General features: G+C 37.5%; 4 protein-coding genes across 11 annotated transcripts; all 4 read right to left on the reverse strand.

The window, feature by feature from the left end:
* LOC18779892 (probable galacturonosyltransferase 4) lies at positions 1-5759 on the reverse strand. 5 transcript variants are annotated; one of them, XR_002271071.1, is made up of 10 exons: positions 5221-5759; positions 5073-5107; positions 4952-4993; positions 4743-4854; positions 4446-4645; positions 3946-4217; positions 3266-3623; positions 2480-3055; positions 1768-2107; positions 1-80 (listed from the first exon to the last, which is right to left on the reverse strand). XR_002271071.1 is itself a non-coding variant. In XM_020561411.1 (10 exons), the coding sequence occupies exons 2-10, from the start codon at positions 5324-5326 to the stop codon at positions 1832-1834; spliced, it is 1977 nt and encodes a 658-aa protein (XP_020417000.1). In that variant the 5' UTR covers positions 5327-5517; positions 5626-5759; the 3' UTR covers positions 1542-1831. The 5 variants fall into 5 exon arrangements, 3 of the variants coding, with proteins under 3 accessions (XP_020417000.1, XP_020417001.1, XP_020417002.1); XR_002271070.1 differs by lacking the exon at positions 1-80 and adding an exon at positions 1446-1641; XM_020561411.1 differs by lacking the exon at positions 1-80 and having other exon boundaries at positions 1542-2107; positions 5221-5517; positions 5626-5759.
* On the reverse strand, positions 7637-12796 carry LOC18779163 (pentatricopeptide repeat-containing protein At3g24000, mitochondrial). The gene is made up of 2 exons (XM_007214157.2): positions 9194-12796; positions 7637-8680 (listed from the first exon to the last, which is right to left on the reverse strand). Exon 1 carries the CDS (start codon positions 12497-12499, stop codon positions 10493-10495), a length of 2007 nt encoding a protein of 668 aa, XP_007214219.2. The 5' UTR covers positions 12500-12796; the 3' UTR covers positions 7637-8680; positions 9194-10492.
* Positions 14524-17325, reverse strand: LOC18780950 (ras-related protein RABB1c). 3 transcript variants are annotated; one of them, XM_020562884.1, is made up of 7 exons: positions 17218-17311; positions 16929-16996; positions 16613-16752; positions 16406-16488; positions 15649-15853; positions 15475-15543; positions 14524-14871 (listed from the first exon to the last, which is right to left on the reverse strand). In XM_020562884.1, exons 2-7 carry the CDS (start codon positions 16972-16974, stop codon positions 14779-14781), a joined length of 636 nt encoding a protein of 211 aa, XP_020418473.1. In that variant the 5' UTR covers positions 16975-16996; positions 17218-17311; the 3' UTR covers positions 14524-14778. The 3 variants fall into 3 exon arrangements, with proteins under 3 accessions (XP_020418473.1, XP_020418474.1, XP_007212049.1); XM_020562885.1 differs by having other exon boundaries at positions 17228-17246; XM_007211987.2 differs by having other exon boundaries at positions 16929-17325.
* On the reverse strand, positions 17850-23898 carry LOC18778819 (probable galactinol--sucrose galactosyltransferase 2). 2 transcript variants are annotated; one of them, XM_007213541.2, is made up of 13 exons: positions 23380-23893; positions 22860-23104; positions 22268-22358; positions 22002-22050; positions 21803-21894; positions 21074-21181; positions 20873-21004; positions 19887-20297; positions 19559-19700; positions 19405-19472; positions 18788-18922; positions 18462-18679; positions 17850-18373 (listed from the first exon to the last, which is right to left on the reverse strand). In XM_007213541.2, exons 1-13 carry the CDS (start codon positions 23691-23693, stop codon positions 17997-17999), a joined length of 2382 nt encoding a protein of 793 aa, XP_007213603.2. In that variant the 5' UTR covers positions 23694-23893; the 3' UTR covers positions 17850-17996. The 2 variants fall into 2 exon arrangements, with proteins under 2 accessions (XP_007213603.2, XP_020416762.1); XM_020561173.1 differs by lacking the exon at positions 17850-18373 and having other exon boundaries at positions 18468-18618; positions 23380-23898.

The following is a 24263-nucleotide window of genomic DNA, read 5'->3' on the forward strand; positions in this document are numbered from 1 at the left end:
GGGTTGGCTTGGGTTGGCTTGGCTTGGCTTGACTTAGAGAGAAGATGATGATGAATGGAGGGAGAGGGTGTGAGGAAACCCTGTGAACCCGTGAACCAGTAGTGTAGTTGTCATCGCCAAGGATGCAAAAAGACAAAGAGATTAACATCAGCAGTGCCAATAACGATGCATTTTCCAAATTAATGAAATTTCTTTCTTGTTTCGGTTACACAAATGCATCACATTTCAGTGAATAATTAATGGTCATTCCGACGCATTTCCAAATTTATGAAATTTCTTTATTTTTCGGTTACACGGAATTCTGCTGCATAGAGAAGAATACAGGAGTCCTCTTATTAATGTTCAGGATCCATCTTTTCATTCTACATCTGTACACTACCACTAGTTTCTCCCAAGTCCTTTCCCGTAGTCCGAATAATGAGCTAAGGAGTTGGAGAAAACCTCACTTATACCAGGATAACATTGTGGCGCTATTCAGAGCCAATCATTCATTGCCATGTGTTTCAACTTTTCAATATGATAATGCAATTTTCTGAAATAGCAATGAGTTATAGCTTAGAATACCGCCACGGTGGCATCCCGTTACATATAAATTCTTCTCAACGAATTAAGATTAAGATAAGTCAAGAATTTAACTCTCTCTCTCTCCAAATAATGAGCTAATAATAATAATAAAAGTGTTTACCACTCTCAAGTTCAACGTTAAAAGGCCCACACAAGTTCTAATTCGCATGTTAGTGTTTTACCACTCATACTCCCTATGTTAGTGTTATAATTCTCTTTTTTTTTTTAAAATAAAAATAAAAATAATAATTTTTGGTCCAATAAATTGTCATTCTCAGTGTGAACATACTTTAGCCCTTTCTATTATTGCGTTTTAATAATTATTTATTTACATACATGTGTCCGACTGATTTGCAGCTAGTAAGAATGGTCAGGACTTTTGTTTTTATTTTTTTGTTTTGGGGGTCATCAAACTAGTAGTACAAATGGGACATTGATTGTTTGTTAAAAAATTGATAATTTTATTTTAAAAAAATTACTATAAATGACAAAATTATCCTCAATGAATATACAAATCATTTACCAACAGATCAACGTCATTAGATCCAGGATGGCCAACACATCCCTTCACCACGTGACCACAATGTCTTTATGCTCCTTTATAAATTAAAAAATAAATACACATAAAAAAACTATGCCTTTATCTTTATGCACCTCCTCCGGTTCAAATTTCACATTAATGCATGAGTTCCAATTATGAAACAGACAGCTGTCAATGGGCCAAACAGCATTTATACATACGCGATGTCGTTGCACCACCCATCCCCCATCTCTTCAATTAATAAGGATAGCTACTCCATCCAACCAGCTCTCGTACCATTATCTTCAGCTTAATAATAGTATTTTGATTGCCTAATCTAAAATCGATCTTCCTCCGACTGTTGATAGAGAAGCTACCATATCTTACAATTACAGAAGTGGTTCAAAATGATACTAGATGCCATGACTATCTATGCACAAGCACAACCACGACGAAAAACACAAACTATATGGTGAAAAACTTTAGCTTCCAATAATTTACAAGTACATGAGTTCTGCAGATATGTAACCGTAACTTATGACTCCAACATGAAATGCCTAGTTAGGAAAAATGAAACGAAAAAAACAATATTCAAAATGTGTACAGAAAGAATAAAGCTTTGAAGCTGATACTTTAGAACAAAAAGTGCCTACAAAGAGAGGGAGAGTGAGAGAGAGGCAAACCTGTCACATTTTACAGCTTAGAAGGTGTTGCACAGAACACTTCAAACATACCATAAGTGCCATTCTATGGATTGATATTGCACTCTCGCATATACATATGATCATAATCAACATATTTTACCCAGTAATTTCGGTATTTGGGTATGCCTATCTCAAGCCACGGTTTCATGTTGCCATTATAGTGTATAACAGCTGCTCGATCAATTTCCTTCTGGTTAACACTAGGGTTATAACCAAGGCCCAGCACATGCCAGGAGCGATCGAGTGGGTATGTGCGTTTCCAAAATGTTATGAGCCCAGGTGGTAGGGTCCCCAACTTCCACAATTGTCTATCATGATTCTGTGCAAAAAAGAAAACTTCGTTCAGAACTGTAAACAACATCAAACAAGCCAGTAAAGTCTAGCTTTCATAGCAGAGAAGGCTGGGAAGCAACAAGCAAGAATCTTAGAGCTATGAAAACATTGGTCCAAAGAAAGCCTATATCCAATCTCCAAAGCACCAAATCTCTAAATAAATAAAGATGTTAACCTAAGAGTTTAAGAGACAATCCTTGATTGATGGCTATGGTGCTCGCAGAATCAGATAGTTTCCAATCAAGATTTTTTTTTAAAATTATTTCAAGTGAAGTGTTAAGTGTGAGTGATATTCAAATAGTCAAATCAATCATTTTAAATTTCCACGAAAAAAAAAATCTGAAACCATTTTTCTTACCAGCTCCTGCCATCTGTGGTACACCTCTGTGATGTTTTGCTTCTTCCATTCCTCCAAATCAAAGATATTCATTCCATACGCCCATCCACAAGCACGAGCATCAAAATTCTTTGAGATAAGAGGATTTGAAAAGTTAAGATACCGATCAAAGCGATGGAAGCTTTCTCCACAAGTCTCCACAGCCCCATTAACATTTCCCTTCAAGTCAAGGGCCCAGAGCCCAGTAAGATCCTTCTGCACAACTACATCATCATCCAGGAACAGAACTTTGTTGAGCTTTGGAAAGACCTCTGGAAGGTAAAAGCGGAGATGGTTCAGGATAGACAAGTACTTTGGGTTTCGAAACTTCAAATTTGAATCAGAATTGGCCCGATGAGTCCTAAAGTAATAATTTATCATGGATGCAGAACCCAACTGCTTCAGAACTGGACTGTAACTTGAATTCAACCATGTAAATTCTTCAATGTTTTGAACCTGAATAGTGGCCTTGCCCGGTGAATTTACTAAAAACCACATTCTCATTGCAGCATAATTGAGCCTATCAGTGACAATATGGAAAACATGATTTGCAGGGTCCTGCAGAGGTTCCAAGCAGCGTAGTCAGTTAGAGACCAAAATTGAAATGTCCTAGACATGAATTATAGATTCTTGATTAGTACTCCAAGGGATTTTTTTTTTTTTTTTAACCTTCATCGTTCTTTATATTCGTTTTACTTGGGAGTTGGAACTGGGACAACAGAAAAGGAAGAAGAAGAAGAAAACACAAGGATCACAATATGCAGATACCTTAGCATGTGTGATAGTTGAGTTTACAACAACCGCTGCAGCCAATACATTGTCTGAGAATAGTGCATAATGGTACAGCAGGGGATCTTCTAGTTTCTCTTGATTGGGAAAGACCTGTTGAGAAGAATTTAAGGTATAGTATTCAGTGGTAAGGCGCAATGGAAGACAGTGAAGTCCCTTGGGAAGTGTTTTTGCCGTCAATTGTGTCAAGAACATAGTCTGCTTCCTGTGCACCCGGAGTTGCTCTTCCATTGAATGAAGCATAGCTCGAAGCTTTTTCACCATAGCTGCGCAATCGTCTTGAATCTGCTTACCTTTAGTCAATGTCTGTTCCATTGCCTTCAACTTATCGTAGGCGCTGTATTAAGATAAACAATTATTACAAACAAAATAAAGAAAACAAATTCTTTGGTAGAATTAAAAATATAGAGAAAGGACAGTAACTTTTTTTTCTTTTTCTTTTTTTTTTTAGGACTTTTCCTATTGAGAGGGGCGATAGTATATTAAACTCACACACTACATGGATGCTAGGACCCGAACCCAAGACCTGGTCTGAGGGAGTAAATACTCCAAACCACTACACTAACCAATAAGGATACCAGCATACATATTCATAAACAAAAAGGAGCGACAAACTTGAGTAAGGTAGCAAAGTTAATTTCGTTTAAGAGAAAACATACTTCCTTGGCAGGTCAGAATCCTTGGTTGCCTCCCAAAGTGCTTTTTGAACTTCCTTTATTCGCAGTCGAAGCTCCCTTGTGAAATGGGGGTTGTTTCTTGTGGCTGGAAGAGATAGGTAGACCTTTGCCCTGATGAGCTGGTCTTTAAGATGTCGTACCCGAACATCTGGAACAGCTGTTTCATCATTCTGTTTTTCAGTCATAGTTTTCTTGGGTTTTCTTTGATCAACCCTGCTGGATGTTTGAGTGGATTGTCGCTCATTCTTTATTTCCTGGAAGTAGAAGCAGTGCCATAAAAGAAGAGAGAAATAAGAAATATGAATCAACATTTTCTCAAATTTCAATAAGGAAGAAAAGTCGCAAGCAATTTAATGCAAGAAATGGATTCAATTTAGTGCGGAAAACATGTGCATTTGGCAATTAGAAGTTGGCAAAAGTGCAACCATTTCCAAACACTTAGGTGGACCATTGGTGTAAAGGGAAAGCAGAACAATTGGTACCGTAGTCTGAGAGGCATTATCAATACTTTGCTCAGAAGCACCACCTCCTTTGGCATGTAAGTCAGACATAAACTGGTTTCCTTGCTCAAGTGTTTGAGTGACCTGTCTGATGGGATTATCTGTTTGAGACAGATTTTGGTCGTTGGTGGTAGATAACACTCTAGCAGATACATGCTCCATGGAGTCCACTGAAGGCCCATCTAAGAAATAAGATGGGGAAGCGATTTAGAATACACCAAGATTAATTATAAAGGAAGATGCATTGCAGGTAGGAAAGTAAAAGAGTAAAATGATAACCTTTATGAGAGTGATTAGGGTGGGCGGAGCTCCCCCTTGTCTCTGGATATGAATTAGTGGAGTTGTCGGAATATACCACTCCGACAGGTTCTTTAAGGGTTGTGGATGATTCCTACGATCAGGAAAAATAAATAAATAATTTAATGGATGAAAGTTGAGTCCTCTGGAACTACAGAAAGGAACAAGGAAGAGTAATTAAAAATAGGGACCTGGGGAAGCAGATTTAGACGGCCTGTATGAGCATTAGCAGCCTGTGTAGAAATTTCAAGGTTAATTTTAAATTCATCCAGCAATAACTAGAGATCGGAAAACAAATGCAAAACAACTTACAACGGCTGTAACATCTTCAACAAAATCGTCTCCGGCTGCAGAGGAGGCATTGGGATTTAGGGATTAGGGATTAGGCATTGGGATTTGAACAGGGAAAAATAAATAGTCCAATCCAATAGTATAATTTATAATGAGAAGAACAACTTACAGGAGGAAGAGGAGACCTGGAAGGACCCAAGACGATCAGTGTAAAGTATAATGGGAGCAATCACCGTTACAAACAACATCACCATCACCACATTCCTCACCATCATCTTTCCTAAAAATTAAAATTTTTAAATAAATATATAAAAAAAAAAAAATTAAACAAGGCAGCCCCAGCACACAGAGGCAGAGGCCAATCCTCTCTCTTTTCGCCTTTTGGGGCAAACAGCCGCCGCACCTCCCTCCTAATCACAGGTTTCTCCGGTGGATTGACTATTATCCTTCCCTCCCTTCCTCCATCCTAAAATTAAAAACCTTGTTTTTCAGCCGTAGGATCTCTCTGTCAGTGACATTTCATAAACTGCTACAAGCAAAGCAAAGCAAAGGATAAATTACTAGCTTTACTTACAAAGACAATGGGGCGAGGGCAGACAGAGAAAATAGACAAACAAAGTCGGCGCCTGTTGATAATTTCTGAACACAATATAAATGGAATGAATGAGTGATAGACAAAGCCTACTACTCATACTTGCTAATAATACCACGATAAATATTCCAGCTTCCGCCAAAGCTTATTAAAATAAAAATTCTAAAAAGTAATATAGAAAATACATTTACAAATAGAAAATATAAATTGAATTATAAGTTCGACACTTTTTCTTTTTTGCAAAACTCTACTTTATAAGTTTTTTGTATATGTGTGTGGTGTACATTGCTATGCACTCACAGGTTTAATCGGGCATTAAGTTATACACATGTCAAAATTACAAAATTTTAAGGTGTTGGTCAGGTTTATATAAATACATATGATTTTGCATTGTAGTCAAATTTTTAAATATTATGATATTTTAATTTAATTTAATTTAATAATTTTTTTATTTAAAATTTATTGACATCTTTTAATTGATATGACTGTATATTTTATTTGCTACATAAAGTAATATAAGGATATGATATTAGCATTACTCATTAGTTTTTGGAATGTCATAATATTTTTAGTATTTAAAGAAAATAGAGAAGTGAGCGTTTCACCTAAAAAAATAAAAATAAAGAAGTGAGCGTATTTATTTATTTTCACGGGCAGGCCGCGTCAACTACACGTGAGGGACCACCGCATGAGTCAGCATCAAGACACGCGTGATTGACGGCTGTTTATTTGCATTTTAACTGAAAGCTGAAAAGTGAAAATGAACTGGAACACAACACCCATGATCATAAACACTGGACTGGACTGGACTGGACTGGACTGGACACAGCAAAGTCAGCTTCTGATCAATCAAAGAGAGCAAAGTAATTTAAGTAAACGAAACGAGATCACAAATGCACATTGCACAACAGTCTCTCTCTCTTAACTGCAATAAGAGGTATTCCAAACCCAAACCAACCAAAATTATAATTGGTTGGTTGCTCAACGCCCATTCCAAACAAAGCTAGCCAGCCTGTTAACTTGTAAGTTGTATTTATTTATGAATATTCTCCACTTTTCAATTAAGCTCAGCACGAAATCAAATCAATGGGAGCAGAGCCTTCCTTTGGCGTGTTCTTCTCCTTTTTATTTTGATCTTTTCGGACTTGCGTACTCACGTAATTTTTTCTTTGTAATTTCTTTTTTTCACATTTGAAAAAAAAAAAAAAAAAAAAAAGAATCAAATCACTCTATAATTTGAAATGTATGGTTCATTATCTATGAAATTTTTTATGGATACCGTAAAAAGGCCCCCCAGGGACACATCAAGCATGAGCTGAGTCCTGACCTACATAACATAACATTCATGGATCATGGAATGGAGCTCTTCTTGGAGCACCAAAGAGTGTCGGCAGCACAAGCACAACAATATTAGAAGCTGCCCGCTGCCCGCCACGCCAGCCTCGCTTCCTTTCGCTGGGCCATTCCCATTTCGTAGCCACTTGATTTTCATTCCTTAAATTTCACACCTTTTTTATTTTTTTCCTATAAATTTTTAATTATTTTAACTAATCTCACCCGCCTCGTATAATCTCATTCTTAAAACATGCACACTTGTGTTTCATGCTAATTAACAAGCACATTTCTGTTATAATTAACTTCTGAAGAGGTACTTTAAAAAGAGTCGAGGAACGGAAGGCTGGCTCTTAACTCGCGAATGGGACAATGACAAGTTTTTATGGTTGTAATTCTAAGAAAGAATTTGGAAGGGTACATACACTAGAGACTTACAGAGAGAAAATAAAATTGTCCTTACCCTTTGCAAATTTAAGAAATTGTGCATAGAGAGAGAGTTGTTGTGGAAATTCATAGGCAGTGCAGAGTTGTTAGAAATAATGAAGGAGTCACTTGGTTGGTAAATTGATGATGCTAATGATTGTAATTGTAGAGTATAAAAGAAGAGTGCCACTGCCTCACTGCCTCACTGCCAGCCAGCCACTGTGATGATTTTCCATTTTGAAAAACTTTTGAGTCCATTGATTGATTAATTTCCAATTGGTTTTGGTTTTAATAACAAACAGAACAGTAAGAGACCCAATAAGAATTAATTGGACAATAATAAATTACAAAAGTGTAACAGAAATGGCGGAGGAGCGTAAACAAGAAAAAGGCAAAAAGAGATGGAGGGAGAGAGACGGGTGGCTGGCTGGCTGGCCATGCCATGCCAGGACTGAGTGAGGAATCGATCCTTTGGTAAGTAGTCCCATCTGGGCCTGCCTCTGGCTACACATCCATCCCCCCGCGTTGCACTTGCATTGCATTTACATGCCCAAGTTTATCTTCTGTTTATGCGACATAACTCACAGTTAATAATAATAATAATAATAACAATGTAAACTTAATTAGTTGGGTTGGGCTGTTGATGAAGCGGCTGATTGAGCAGGAAGGTCCAAATGCAATCCGCACCCTCATTCTCCAAGCCATCATCATCTTGATTAAGATCTCGAGGACTTCGCCGTGCATCTTCCTCAAGCTTATCCTTAGCTGGAGGAAAGTCTAGGAGTAGTTCCTGATGATCGGATTGATCATGAGTCTGATAGAAACACCGCCCCGCCGCCGCGGAGAAAGAAAATTGATCATCAATACCTATACCATGACCAGGATTACTACTAGTAGTAAAGGTGGGTGTGTCATCCAGTGCCAGTACTGGTGATGAGAAGACGTCCTCAAAATTAATCCACTCCTCCGATTGGGAGATTATACCATCTTTCAGCCACGGAAAATCAAATACTCCTAATGCGCAGTGGGATTCTGATGATGTCTTACAACAGCTACTGGTACTGCTGCTGCTGTCCTTGTATTCGAGTACGTCATTTTTCAACTCCAAAATACCATAATTAATGGGACCATCTTTTGTCTTTACATGCTTCTCTCTCTCTGAAGAAGAAGAAGAAGAAGAAGAAGAAGAAGGAGAAGAATTATTGTGGCCTTCGTCTCCTTCTCTTACTCTCTTCTTGCTGTCACGCTCCATTTATATAATGAAAGCCTTAATAAGTTCCTGCTCATGAAAAATATATAGGAAAACTCATTATGTAATGTATAGAAATAATAATATAGAGGAACAAAATTATACAAACTCTGGGAGCGAGAGCTCTACTCATCATAATAATATAGGTTTAACTATAGATTACATGTATACATATATATATATATATATATATTATATATTATTATATATGAAAAAACTACTCATACTAATAATAAAATACACAGCTTAAACTTGATTCATAATCAGCAAGGACATGCTAAAATCAGATGGGTGAATTCCTAGCTAGATGCTTCAAAAGTTGGCAATGGTATCGTATGCGTAATGAAATTAATTGCAAAATAAATTGAAGGAATGCATATGCATCTGAATGCGCACATAAGAACCTTTGTGACCTTGAGATTCAAATATAGAATTATTGAAATGGTACAAGAAAGAGCGAGTCTGATCTGATGGAAATGCTGGAACTTTGAATATCAATTTTATATCAAATTTGTTTTTTTTTTTTTTGCATTCATTACGTACCTGTAACCTGTATTGGGCTTTGGCAGAGGCAGTTTGTATATCTGGAGCTGTCGAATGTATGAAACGTCTGCTGAAGAATGATGATTACAAAAGAGTTTTGCTCACACGCTACGCGATTTTAAGCTAAACCGTCTCTAACCACACACACAGACACACTCCTCCATCACGCTTTTTACCCACCCATTTCTCTCTCTCTCTCCATCAAGAATGAAATGGAACAGTTGGGTTGGGTTAGTTCCTCTTTTTGCGTTCCTTTCCTTTCTCTCTCGCCTCTCTATTTTTTCAGTTTCCAACTTCCAAATACCACAGGCAAAGGCATCCACCCCCACATCCTTTTCTCCCTTGCTTTTTCTTCCTCCGTTTTGTCTCCACTAGTTTTGCCACGTCATAAACACCCCAAGCAAGCAATGTAAGTTTAGTTCATACCATTTCACTTTTCGGCTTTCAATCCATTTATTCCAACAAAACGAAAACACCTTCATTCATTCTATCGTATTGTTCAACATTGCTACATATTAGTGACAGACACCAGAGAACTATCACAATCTTTTCTTGTTTCTGTCACTCGGGCATTGCTCGCCTCCAATACAGTAGACCTTTCAATGCTCCGGTTGAGACGAATTCAAATATCTAAGAAAAGAAATTTCTTACAATGTAGGATATGACCGACTTTATCTACATTGCCACTGTGATGTGATCTCTAACTGAAATTTCCAGAAACTTGAACAATTATCACATTGGAAGCTTGAAATTTTTGCTCTCATCCAATGAGAAAAGAGCGAATATATCCTCAATCGTATTCAACAAATGTTACTCTGCCCTCAATTGTATTCAATAGAAGAAATTCTGCATATCATGCTTGTGCCACAGGATATAATTTGATCCTTTTCTGATAAATTGAATAATTTCATCATCTTTTGGAGGGCTCTTCATAGGTTTTCGCCTCTGACTGCTTACCGTATGTGGAAACCTCACAGGTCAGGTAGTAATCCATGATCTTCTTCACTAAATAAAAACTTCCATCGAAGCTTTCATCTGTCCTTATGACATTCTCGATGTTCATAATTCACAGCACTTTGGCACAAATTTTTCCTCTGCTGCGCATAGCTCACAAGATACAGTTGGGCAAATAATGTGAAGTTGCTTCCAGAATGGGAGGCTCAAGTTCCTCTTCTCAATTTAAAGAGGAAGACTGTCGCATCACAGATCACAAGCACATGAATCACAAGGACCCAAACACGAACAGTCAGGTAAAGGATTATTTTTGTATGCAATGCAACTAGCCACATGCAATTAGCGCTACCAATAGTCCCTACAAGAACAAGAGCCATTGCGGAAATGATGGAACCGGTTTGTATCTCTCACAATGATTTCTCTCCCTTCCACCTTTGAGACGTACTTGATTGCCGAATGACAATCACCACAAACCCTGATGTTCTTCTTGATCCGAATGGTGGATCCTGGAGTAGTGTTAAGAAGCGCAAATGCTAGAGCAAGCTTCTCACTATGGTACTGCAACTTGACTTCCCTCTCCTGCTGGTCCACAAAGAAAAGAACATGGCTAGTGTCTGGGACGTATCCAATGTCCTTAATCTTCCCACTAATCGTCTCCCACATCTGAAGGATCTCTACTCTTTGCGGGTGAGCATCATCATTTGCCACAAACATGTGGACTGCATTCTCAATCTCCACCCAACTACAAGCAGGTTCTTTTTTCACCCCACAATCTTTCATCAACTTTCTCACTCTTGCAGCGTCACTTAATCTGCCAGCAGAGGCATAGATATTAGAAAGTAAGACATGGGGGCCTGAATCATGGGGATCAAGCTCAAAAACACGTTCAGCAGCATAAGCGCCCAAGTCTATATTCTTGTGCATCCTACAGGCACCTAACAGGGCTCCCCAAACAGCTGCAGTGGGTTCAATCGGCATTTCTCTTATGAACTTCGCAGCTCGATCAAGAAGACCTGCACGGCCAAGAAGATCAACAATTGTCACGTAGTGTGAAATCTGCAGTTCTATGTTGTAACTTTTCATCAAGTCAAAATAATATTGTCCCTCATCCAAGAGACCAGCATGGCTGCAGGCAGTAAGAACACAAAGAAAGGTTATATCATTAGGTTGGATTCCAATTCTCAGCATTTCTTCAAACCGCTGTACAGTTTCCTGTCCAAGCCCATGCTGGGCGTATCCAGTAAGCATAGAATTCCAAGAAACAATGTCTTGTCTAACCAACCTGTCAAAAACCTTTCTTGCATCCTCAATGCTGCCTGATTTGGCATACATGTCAAGAAGAGTATTCCCGACAAAAGCAACAAGCTTAGCACCCGATTTTATCATGTGGGCGTGAACCCACTTGCCTTGCTCCATAGACCCTGCACTGGCACAGGCAGTAAAGACGCTAGAATAAGTGAAATGTGTGGGTTTAAATCCTTCCCTGAGCATCTTCCAGAACAACCTGAGAGCATGCTCTCCTTGAGCCTTCCTAGCATGCCCAGCAATCAAAGCATTCCAAGACACCTCATTCTTGGTCTCCAGGGAGTCAAAGATCAACTGGGATTCATCCATATGGCCCCACCTAGCATACATGTCCACAAGAGAAGTGCCCACATAAACATTGGTATCAAAACCGTACTTAAGGCAATAAGCGTGAAGCTGCCTGCCGTGCTTGTTGTTATCATCAGACACAGCACCAGCAGCCTTGAACAAGCTAGACAAGGTGAACTGATTGGGTTCCAGGCCACGGAGGAGCATTTGAGGAAACAAAACAAGTGCATCCTGAGGTCGATCATATTGAGAATAGCCAGAAATCAAGGCAGTCCAAGTGACCAAGTCCTTGCTAGGCATTTGATCAAACAAGTTACGAGCGTCTTCCAAACTACCGCATTTGACATACATGTTAAGGATGGTATTGTGGATGGGAAGGTCATCTTTAAAGTGGGAAGTAAGGATGTGAGCGTGCACAATTCTTGCTTGTTGAAGTCTGCCCATCTGGGTACATCTGTTTAGTAACTTATTGTACAGAGTCCGGTCCGCTTCCAAGGAACCGCGATTAACCAAGTCCAGAACATGAAGCCCTGTTCCCGAATTGTGGAGGCTCTTGCGAAGAAGGTCCTTATCTTGGATGATATGGGAAGCGTACCAGTCTTCGCCTTCTGAAATTTCTTCCGAGTCCGTGCAGGAAGCCCGAGTTGCAGACGTCCTCAACTGTGCCGCCGATAATGAAAGTTTCTGAATGCCAACAGCAGCAGCCTTCTTGTACAAGTACAAGGCCTTGGATTTGGATTTAGATATATGTCTTGACATATCAGATTACAAGATCTGAACAAAGCTAGCTCCTCAAATAATATTCAATCACTATGACTGGCAGAATAGGCGTGTGTATGTTCATAGCGTACACCGATTAGTTTCTGTTAGACTTTTTTTTTTTTAACGGTGATTTTTCCATTCCAATTTTATTCACTTACACTCTCTTGATAACTAAAAAAGAAGTATAAGTAGATAAAATTAGAGTTCGAAATTTGACGTCATTAAAAGCCAAATGGGGATAGGGATTATTGATTCAACTTTTTCCTTGCATTTCCTATCATTTCTGAATTAATGTTATTTATTTTTCCGAACCCTAGAAGATCTTGAGAGCATTATTGGAGCACATCCCAAGCATATATGTGGATGTAACATATAAGTGACGAACCTAAATGATATATTTAAATCACACTGTTATTAATGTAGTCCAACATAATGGTGTTTTTGTTAGGACCACACATGTGGACGTAATGTATGTGTGACCAACAGAAATGGAATCATTTTATTTTGAGGTATCGTATCATAAATGAATTTTCGTATTTTGTGGTTTCAATAATGAATTTTCTCATTTTAGGGTTTCGCTAATGAATTTTGCATTTTAGGGTTTCGTCAATGAATTTCTTATTTAGGGATTTCGTCAATGAATTTTTTCGCATTTTGGGGCTTCACATAAATTAATGCATTTTGAGGTTTCCCTAATGAGTTTTTGAATCTTGGGGTTTCGTCAATAAATTTTCACATTTTGGGATTTCGTGAATGATTTTCACATTTTGGGTATCAAAAATGAATTGTCGAATTTTGGGGTTACGTTAATGAATTTTCGCATTTTTGGGTTTCGTCAATGAATTTTCACATTTTGGGGTGTTACAAATTAATTTTCATATTTTGGGGGTTTCGCTAATGAATTTTTGCGTTATGTGATTTCAAGATTATGAATTTTTCACATTTTAGGATTTTGCTATTGAATTGTTGCATTTTGGGGTTTCGTCAATGAATATTCATATTTTGAGCTTTAGTCATGAATTGTCGCATTTTGGAGTTTCACAAATGAATTTTCACATTTTAGGGTTTCATGAATGAATTATCGCGTTTTAGGGTTTCATGAATGAATTTTTGCATTATGGGACTTCACATGAATTTTAGCATTTTGTGGTTTCAAGAATGAATTTTAGCATTTTCGGGTTTCGTGAATGAATTTTCTCATTTTAGGGTTTTGCTAATGAATTGTCGCATTTTGAGGTTTCATCAATGAATTTTCACATTTTGAGGTTTTGTCTAAGATTTTTTCGCATTTTGAGGTTTCGTTAATGAGTTTTTCGCATTTTGGGGCATATAAAGGAATTTTCGTATTTCATGGTGTCAAGAATGAATTTTTGCACTTTTTGATTCCAAGAATGAATTTTCGCATTTCGTGGTTTCGTCAATGAGTTTTGCATTTTAAGGTTTCACTAGGTCAAAATGCAAAAATTCATTCTTGAAACCACGAAATGTGAAAATTCATTATCGAAACCCTCAAATGCACAAATTCATTAACAAAACCCTAAAACTAAAAAATTCATTCACGAAATTCTAAAATGCAAAAAAGCATTGACGAAACCCCAAAATGCCAAAATTCATTCTTAAAACCATGAAATGCGATTTATTAGTGAAACCTTAAAATACGAAAATTTATTTGCGAAAATTCATTAATGAAACCCCAAAAATGAGAGAATTCATTTTTATTTTTATTTTTAAACCAAAAAAAAAGAAGAGAGAATTCATTAATGAAAATGATTTTAAACAACCACAAATGTTTTGATAGTTACCACATTTTCATTTTTCAAATGTTTTCTAGGATTCGTGTAGCCTACCAACATAAAAATAAAAATAAAAGGGGATATTCGTGGAAAGACCATTTCCAATTCAAGACAAGAGAACGGAAAAGGAAAAAAAAAATTCATAAATTCATAATTCAAGGCCACCAATTGTAGTGTGGCTACTGACTGCAGGACTCGTTATTTGTTATTTTGAACACCAATAAAGCATAGAATAATGAGTCTCTCTCTCTATTCACAATCTGCAGTTTCATTCAACAGAGTTAAATTCAAATGACTTTAATTTACAATCAAATTAGAACATCAAGAAAAATTATACAGATATTTCAATTTTAAGACGTTCTTTATAAAGAAAAGGATTCATAATCTTCATATTTAACCACCAAAAAAGTGTTATAAAAAAAAAAATCAAGAATGTAAAATACACCAGATAAGTTGCATTCATGTGAAAAATGAAATCAAACTTCAACTGCAACAGCCTCCAGCTTGAGAGGAAGAGCCATCTCTGCCTCCTGATGGTCCCGGAATTCCACCATATCCAACTTTTATGCCATAAGACTGCAAACAAGACCAAGATTTGAGAATAAAGCCCATACGGCTCTCATTCATTCAATACTACAAATTGTTTACTTTGTATCTGAATCTTCGCCGGAAGGAATTTCTTGTTCATTTTGACTTAATTGTGGTATTGTCTATTTATTGCAGGTCCAATCAGTAGTGGTTTAATGTACGGGTAACTATACAAAGAGAATGACATGATAGGTATAAGGTAATAATTAGTGATGGTGGAACAATTTCAAATATTTTCAGAGTCAATACTTCGAAACATGAGCCCAACCCAGCCTCATCTCTGTATTATTACAGAGATTTCAACAGATACTCTATATACTTCAAGTGTGAGCTTACCCATTACATTTCAGACTGCTCTAAATTCTAAGCAAGGATAATTAGCAATCATATAAGAAATTTACTCTGCAATCAGTCAGAACAAGATGCATTCACATAATGGCTCCATGGACCACACAGTCGATCATTATCCTAGACATTCACAAAATGCTCCATTCAAGCAGATTTTGAGATTTTTTTACATGTTTTACTAAAATGCCGACTAAAAGGTTAGGGGGAGATGTAAGGAAGAATACAAAAAGAAAGAAAGCTAACCTCATTTGATACATCAAAAACTCCATCTTGAATCTTCTTGTATATGGTTGCAGCAGTTTTTATAAATGCCTGAACGAAAAATAACTAGTATTAATAAAGGCAAAATCAAACATCACAAAGGGATTGGGTTTTCTTAACAAAACAGTGTCCATCAAAAAGGCAATCTATTGTCACCTCCTCAACATTCTGAGCAGTTTTAGCAGAGGCCTCCATAAAGATCAGTCCATGCTCCTTTGCAAACTGTTCCCCTTCCTCAGTACTCACAGCCCGTCTGTGAGCAAGATCACACTTATTACCAATTAACATTATTGTCATGTTTGCATTTGCATGTTGCCTCGCGTCCTCTAACCAGCTAGCCAAGTGATTAAAAGTTTCCCTCCTAAGAGTAAAAACAATGAACTATTGTCATCAACAGTGCCTTGACATGCCGCATAAATATAATAAATATATATGTTAAATCAAGCAAGCTGTGTAATGCTCTTTAACTAGACTTGTACATCGATGTAGTAGATTACTGGGATCTGGCTTGGGTTTGTACTTTTCCATTGCATTAGGCAATACTGCAAAAGCCTTATTATGCCTAACCCCACTGGATTGAGGAATTATGAAATGTGTGAATTGTGATAGAAACACCTACTCCGAATGCAATTGAGTAGTATCAAAATATACACTCGTAGAACCTTGTAATGGATCAATGCAGAAACAATGACATTTTACTCGAAAAACCACAGGACCATTATTGAATGTGACACAATAGAGCAACCTCAGTAATATCTACCACATGGCGGTAAAAAAAAGTGTAATAGTGTACAACAATAGAGCAACAAACAATCGATGTACTATCTTAAAAAAGAAAGAATTATCGTAGTTGATAGATACGTTTGTGCTGTGTCCAAGACAATTGAGAATGAGATTAGAATTGAAACTATACCTGGTGATGTCATACACAAGCAACGCACCGGCAGCCCCTCTGTAGTAGGACCGTGTAATGGATCTGAAAGACTCTTGGCCCGCCTGATATATTATTATTATTGCATATTTGCAAACAAAATTGTGAACAGAAAAGCTTTAACAAATTCATAGCAATTAAGCATATATTCCATAAAATTAATATTAAACCAGGAGTGAATTTACAAACCGTGTCCCAAATTTGGAGCTTGATTGGTTTGTTGTCGATGGTGATCATCCTGGCTCCGAACTCAACACCAATGGTTAAATCGTGCACTGGCTGGAACCTCTTGTCGGTAAACTGAAGAAGAAGACATGATTTTCCAACTCCTGCACAACACAACAAATCAGTTATTAATTAATTACTCGGAAAAGGAAACAAAAATCCAAAACAGAAATTTAGCAAATCGCAAATCAAAGGAAGGATATAAAGAAGTTGATCACGTTGTCGATTACGATTACGAAGGAATAATAAATAAATCTAAGCAATTAGAATTACGAAGTACCAGTATCGCCGATGATGATGTACTTGAATAAATACGCGTAAGACATTCTTCCCTCACTTAAGTCTTATCTATAAACAAAAACAAGTTTGAGTGAGATAGATCTTTCTCTCGGCTGGGCGGACTAGTTTGAATGATGTATGATGCCAAGTAGTCAGTAATTTCAATTGAATTCTGATTCCAATAGAAAATACAGCTTGGTTTTGTTTGTGTGTATTTATACAGGAACAGGAGATCAACAAGGGAGAAGAAACCGAAACAAGAGAGGAGAGGAAAGGGAGGTCAGACAGACAGAGCAAGACCAAAAGCAAAACAGTTTGCAGCGAAGCAATGCGTCTTCTATACACTTCCGCTCTCCGTCCTCGCTGTCATTTCCTCCTTCACGTACATCACCCACTGATTTAGGCCCCAACTCAAAAAAAACATAAAAAACCATTACCCCCTCAGTTGGTCCAAATTGGTCCTATTTGGGCCGTCTCTCATTTCATGGCCCATTCGCTTCTTTTAATATATATATATATACAAACGATAGTTTAAACTAAAAGGTGGAAGATTTCTCATACACACGCACAATTAATGTCATGAGATTTGAATCTGAGACCTCTGATATGCAAGTCTAGACCCTTTTTCACTATGTCTAATCGATCTTTTTGGTAGGTAGGTTTGGGAGTGTTATTGACAGCATTAAAAGACGTTTGCAAATAACCAATACTAGTATTTATAGTATTTGTTTGGTTAAAATAAACCAACAATGAGTTGGCTAAATTTGGTTTGTTTGTATGTCCTAATTGAACTCTTAATTGAATAAGCCACACTGGTTTACCATAAAAACAAGGAACTAAATCAGAAACAAGTGTTCAGCTGGTGTGATTGAGATTGAGATTGAGAGTTAAAACTCATCGAATAAAGTGGAGAGAAGCAATATTAGTAGGAGGCCGATGGTTATTGACAATGTATTCATTCTTTGCTTCAAAAGAAAATGAATACATACTAAAATTACAAATGTTGTTAGAGGTTAGGCTTTGCTTTGCTGGAAAGTAAAAAGAAAATAATAATAGGCCTCAAATTCAATCAATAACTTAGAATAATGTTCCAACAACTTGTTCTGGGGGGAAGTGTTACTGTTAAAAGATTGTCTTCACCTCTGAATTCAAATTCCTCCTCGTCTATGGAGTTGACTGAGCAAGCTTTGGGCTTTAAACTGGAGTATGCTCCAAAACTACCAGCTCCTCCTCTTCCCTTGATGTGTATTTCACAACTAGACTCATCACCAAAGCAGTCAATTGCTTCAACTGCTCCACCGGAATTGTACATATTCAATAATCCAATAGCTGCAAACTCAATCTCTTGCTTGTAAACCTTAATAGGAGATACAGTAAAGACATCACACTGGAGAAGTTTTAATGTGACCTCAAACGACTTGTCCTTTGGTAAACGAGACAGGCACCCTGAAATTGTATATTGTTTCAAAAAAAAACATATGTAAAAATAAGGCATTCAATTAACTCAACAGCCAAGCCATGACATGAATAATACCTTTGGTGAAGGAATAGACTGCACAATCTCCAGTCCAATGCTTCCCAGAAACCTCTTCGAAATACTCAATATCTGCAGGGGACACCTGCCCGGATAGCTCAGCAGCACTAGCTTTTACCTCAACAATGTTTTCCACACAAGGCCACTTCCCTGCTCCCTGGCAGTTGAAAATGCCTATAACTCCATTGCATTTGTTCAAATTCCATATCTTTAGAAGGCTATCAGCAAGCACAAGCAGAGAAGGTTGTAAGAAAAGAAAAAGAATATCATACTCATCTTCAACCTAACCCAACTTAAGTGGGATTGATTGGGAGGTACATATATACCTCTTCCCATCCATAACTGGGTCAACAAATAAACAATCCCGCGATGGCCTCCCTGGGTATCGAGCTCTGAGAATTGACCCATCGGGAAGTACAAGCCTTTTAAGTATCTCGAAATCATGCTGGCCAGGTTTGTCACTGTTGTCAATTGTGGCATGTTCTAAAATTAGTCATAGCTACACCATTCTGAGATATTACTAATATAGCATGATGATTCATCAATCTAGTTTAGAAAACGTGCAACTTGTACTCTTAATGGTATACATGCCTCTGCAGCAGCAGCAGCAGTTATGAAGTGTGAACTAGCATACAAAGCAGAGAAGCAGGGAATTTGTAAATTATACATCTACCTGCGGGCAGCAGGTAGGATCTAACATGTACAAAGTAGAGAAGCTGATAATTGTGGATGTGTCACTATTCAGTAAATTAGTGAGACATTCACAATGCCAAACAAATAAATAGATAAAAGATGACATAGGTAATCACTTAATTCTGGACACGGCTGAGAGACTGAGAGCAGTAAAAGCAAATGATAAAGATTCAAGTGAAGTGAAGGACTATCAATTTAATCATATTTTGTTCATGCCTCCATTAGCTCATGTAGCTCCACTGTCACTTACCTAACATAGACTCCACAGCCTCCCACAGCTCTAGCAGCAGCATGGAACTCAGCTGCATCATGACGGCTCTGAAAATTGTAATTTAACACTTTAAGTTCTGCATTTAGAAAAACAGCGATAGGCTTAATTTAACAGTAATTACGCCACACCATACATAGAACATGTCCCAATCTGGGACAACAACTTCACCAAGGAATATGCTGTTGAAAGCCACAGCAGCAACGTGTAGTGTCTGTGTTGTTGGGTTTTCTGGGTAGTAATCATCAGATGCTCGAGTAATAGCACTTTTTTTCGAACTGCAATAGACAATTGGGAGGTTACCTTAATATGTGGAAACCTTAAAGTAAAGAGCAAAAAATAGCATGCACAAAATGTTGGTCACAGTTCTCAGTGACATTCACTGTATGAATTGAATATTTAAGTTGCTACGTTTTCGAATAAAATCTTCGGGGTGGGGGAATTGTAAAGCATAAATTATATACTGGTAAATGGAGTCAGTGCTTTGGCCCATGCAGCAGATTATGCTGTTGTCTTGGAAGTGGGTGGCTATGGACTTCTCGAGTGCCTGTTGGAACTGTCTAGTTAGAGAGACGCGCCCTCCTAAACCAGTTGATATAGTCTCCAGTATGTTCTGAACATCGACCTTAACCCCATCCACATTCTGTGAAACAAGATAACCGTGTAGATCATCATAAAACTGATACACCTTTGCAGGATCTATTGCACCAACACCATATTTCTCCATGCAATCCATGGCCAAGTCCCTCATATTTGCCAAATTCCCGGGGGACTGTACTGGGTATCTTAGCTTAGGATTATACTTTTTAGTTCCAAGAGCATTTGGAAGAAGCCCTCCCCAGTATCCCAACAGGGCATGCCATACATAGACGTACCTGGGAGTTTGGATAAAATAAAGCATTAATGGAACATCCTGAAAGGTAAAGATTCCAGAGAAGAGATCTAAGATACTCATGAAGACATCATAGATTTACACTAGCTGTCCAAGTGGTAGGTATATATGTTGGACAACCGCTGACAATTTGATGGTTTTTGGGAAATATGACATGAAACAGTTTTCTTTGAGAATTTCATGCAGCTGTAAAACGCGTTCAGTGGTGATAAAACTTTACAGACAATTAGTGAACATGTCTATGTAAATCTAGAACAATTTCCGGTTCATTTTCACTTCATAGACAGTTTAAATAATAAATAAAATCTTCTACAGAGAGCAGTGAAACTTCAAAGTTTTCTCGAAACTTGCGCTGAACTCCAATTAGTACGAATATATACCCATATAAGCACAGACATAACACTAGAGTTCGTGGTGAATTTTTAAAACTCATCCAATATTGTTGCGGAAGTTTTTCTGTCTGCAGCAGTTTGCTTCAGTTCAGACCACTTAAGGCGAATATATTCTACATAAGATGACAAGGTAAGGTAATTAAGACGTGCATAATTGAAACCTTACTTGAGGCCAAAATTCGCCTTGATTTCAGAAACAAATTCCTTCAGACCACTTGGTGTCTCGCTTTCAGCCTCTTTATTGGTTGTTGTACGAAACTTATTATTTTCTTGAATGCTATTTAATCTACCACCAAACCTGCAGTTAGGGGAAAATCAGTATGCCTGAATGCGCGTCTAAATTGACAAGAAAAGATAATGAACATACTGTGATCCTTCAACAAATGGCTCCCCTTCTATTTGGAACTCATTTGACGTATCTTGCCACCCATCGTCAATTATCAAAAACTTAGCTGGAGTACCTCCCTGTGATAAACTGTGTATGTTCGTTTGAATGTGATTAGATTTTAAACAAATGAGTTGTCATCAAAGTAACAGGAGAAAAAAAAAATTTAAGTCAATTTAATTGAGTAAATAGGGGTAATCCAATAAAGAATTCGCAAGACCATAACAAGTCTATTGCTCTAATTCGTACGTACCATTCAGATATTTGACTCACAAAGCTATATGATGTTCAGTTGGTGCAGCATCTTCACAATGGCACATCTTCCCATTAAGAGCTATATAATGATAAGATATTCTAGCTCTATGTGGATTTTCATCAAAGTAAATCACATTCTTTAGAAGCAAGCTTTACAGAGGATCCCGACCAGATCTAGTTATATATATCATAGTTATAACCCATTCCTCTGTGTGTATTCTTTATATTTTTCTTACCTGTAAAAGAGACGATATGTTTTCTCCTCTCCTGAATATGTTACTAGGAATAATAGGGAATAATCATTATGGTCTCATAACTAAGGAATTTATCATCCTAGTACTAGATTAACCCCTTCTCAATGCAACTGGTTTATGATCACATATTAAAGAATATATGATGAGGAACTCTTCTTATTGCAGATCATTTTGAAGGAAACAAAAGTGAAACAAGATTTACCTTTCCAGGCCTTCTCTGATTCCCTGAGGATTAACTCCTTGATAAAAGGCATCCCAGGTACACCAGCCAAACCAATCTAGCATTCCAGGCATCTGCATCAGGAAATCATAACAGGATGCGTTATTGATCATAGTAGTTGACTAAATCTTGAGATATTTAAAATTTTGGCCCTCTAGGTCTAAAACGTTGGCTGACTTGCCTGTTTGGATTCTCTAAGAGAAAAGGTTCCAAAATGCTTCTCCAAAATCCTGAAGATGATCACAAGTTAAAATACTTTAGTTTCAATAAATTAGTGTGAGTGTCTTGGTCTTATATGACTTAACTAAGATTCGGTATGATGCTTGAATATGGAACAGAAATTTGTTTCTATGTACGACAAATGTAATGCTATTTTTCTGTAAGTGTTCTGATCATTAAGCTAAATAATTTACTTGAAACTCAAAATTTTGCTCAGAGGTAACCTACTTCATAGATTCCTTCAACAGATCGAAAGGATGGTTCCCACAGTTCACAAAAACTGCTTTTGGGGATTGTGAGGTAACTATAGCTGGGTCACCTATCAGATTAGATAAGAAGCCCATGTCATTAGACTAGAAAAAGAAGCAAAATGGGTGAGAAGGTCAGAGGGAACAAAGTTTTCTCTCTTTTTTTTCCTCCCTCAAATGGATCAAAATGCTAAGTTAAGTTACCAAGCTCGAAAACAAATATATATATTCTACATTGTCTTTCTAAGCAGAAGAGTACAAGCACTTAACCTAGCTCAGTGAATTGTGTGATAGGAGGTTAGAATCATCCAGTGGCATCATTTTATTGTATCTGATAGATCAGCCAAGTGAAAATTATCTAATTCTATGGCCCTGCTCTTCCATAAAATGGAAAATGAACATGACTGCTGCATCAGCAGAGAAGTTTGAACCAGATGGCTAGTATTCTTTAAGAATGCTCAAACCAATTCTAAATTCTAATAGAAAGGGAAGAGAAAGAAAGAAAAAAAACAAAAACAAAGGGAAGATGAATATAAGAAAAATACTTGAACATAGATTTTATGAATTATTACCACTTTCAACACAGAACTCAAGCTCATTCGATGAATTCCCCTGCAAGCTGCTTCTAAATTCACCATCTAGAACAGGCAAGAATAAGATATAAGGAGCAGCTTCCTTTAACGCATCAAAATCTGGTCCCTCCTTTGCTTGAAGGAGCAACATCTGAGTTTCAACCGGAATGTCACTTCCCGTACTGCCCACTCGTGGTATCATCCACCAAAGCTTAAATCTAAAAAGACTTAATAATCTGACATCACTGCATCACGAAAAAACACATCTGAGTTACCGGCTGAACAGGGCTGGCTCTGAGGAACGGGCCTACATACCCCACCCAATCCTTGGTTTTTGTAGGTGTTTAAGAACATGGCTTTTTCCAATCTCAAATTCATAATGATAAAGTTCATGAAAATGAAACAGGGTATTCTGAAATCTGAATGAGCAGATGAACAACATATTGAATCAACCGTAGCCAGATCAGCTGTGAATTGAAGAAGAAGAAAATAAATCCTGGAACAAGAAGAAATTCCATACCGTATGACTCCAAGCTTAAAAACATGGCGTGAAGTAGCAGTTTCAGAAGTGGCACCCACAAATGCGGATGAGTTGGTCAATGGTGTGACAACCACATTCTCAGGCACTTTTGTCAACACTTCCTTACCATTGACACTGAGAACACCATCTTCAAGGACAGGTTTTGCGCTGACAAACAAAGATTGCCTCCATGTGTTACTAGTGCTGCTGTTAACACCAACAGACCCTCGTCCCCACGAGAAGATCCTGCGGTTGTGGTTGTGGTTGAGCTGAAGGGCTCCGGGAGATGGAGAAAACACGGTGGTCTGAAGCATGGCGGCAACAGAAGGTGAGGAGAGTGTATGTATATACTAGTAAGTTAACACATTCTACTCGTAACTGTAAAATTGACCGTTATATATAAAAAGCGGGACACAATGTTGGAGGAGGAGAATATGTGATGTAAGTTCGTTCCCAGATGATTGATTATAAGTAGAGATCGAGATTATGGGATGGGATGGGATCAGCCTCCCTTTGTTTGCAGCATTGAGCGCTTACTGACCACATTTTACATTCGGGTTGGGACTTTCTGTCATTTTCAATCTTTGAAATTGAATGATGGGGATTAACTGTCCTCTCATTTTTTTAAGGACAATTCTGTCCTCATTATTACATCACCAAACTTATGGGTATAGAGTATCACAGTTGGTTAATATATATAAGATTTGAACTGTGCTCTCAAGAATTCTACCTTATTTTAATCAGTAATTTATTCCTTAAACTGAAGAAATTTGGATATGCATAATTAACAAATGAGTATTATTCAGGCTAAAAACTCTATTAAAAATTATTTATAAAATTGGCAAATGGGTGGGATGGGGGGGGAAGTTTGATGAGAATGGAAC

The sequence above is a fragment of the Prunus persica genome, chromosome G4 (assembly GCF_000346465.2).
Source record: "Prunus persica cultivar Lovell chromosome G4, Prunus_persica_NCBIv2, whole genome shotgun sequence".
NCBI classification, from domain to species: Eukaryota; Viridiplantae; Streptophyta; class Magnoliopsida; order Rosales; family Rosaceae; genus Prunus; species Prunus persica.

Bases quoted from the DNA above. Each gene is read 5' to 3' on its own strand.
- LOC18778819 (XM_007213541.2), bottom strand. From the start codon at position 23,693: ATGCTTCAGACCACCGTGTTTTCTCCATCTCCCGGAGCCCTTCAGCTC. The intron at 22,051-22,267 runs GTAGGTTACCTC...GATCATCTTCAG, and splicing joins CTGTTGAAGGAATCTATGAA to GATTTTGGAGAAGCATTTTG. The intron at 18,680-18,787 runs GTATATATGTAC...GCTTGCTGATAG, and splicing joins CCAGTTATGGATGGGAAGAG to CCTTCTAAAGATATGGAATT.
- LOC18780950 (XM_007211987.2), bottom strand. From the start codon at position 16,974: ATGTCTTACGCGTATTTATTCAAGTACATCATCATCGGCGATACTG. The intron at 15,854-16,405 runs GTATAGTTTCAA...TTTTACTCTTAG, and splicing joins CTTGTGTATGACATCACCAG to GAGGGAAACTTTTAATCACT. The intron at 14,872-15,474 runs GTTAGCTTTCTT...TCTTGTTTGCAG, and splicing joins TTTTTGATGTATCAAATGAG to TCTTATGGCATAAAAGTTGG.
- LOC18779892 (XM_020561411.1), bottom strand. From the start codon at position 5,326: ATGATGGTGAGGAATGTGGTGATGGTGATGTTGTTTGTAACGGTGATT. The intron at 4,855-4,951 runs GTCCCTATTTTT...TCCTGATCGTAG, and splicing joins GTCTAAATCTGCTTCCCCAG to GAATCATCCACAACCCTTAA. The intron at 4,218-4,445 runs GTACCAATTGTT...TTCTACTTCCAG, and splicing joins ATAATGCCTCTCAGACTACG to GAAATAAAGAATGAGCGACA.
- LOC18779163 (XM_007214157.2), bottom strand. From the start codon at position 12,499: ATGTCAAGACATATATCTAAATCCAAATCCAAGGCCTTGTACTTGTAC.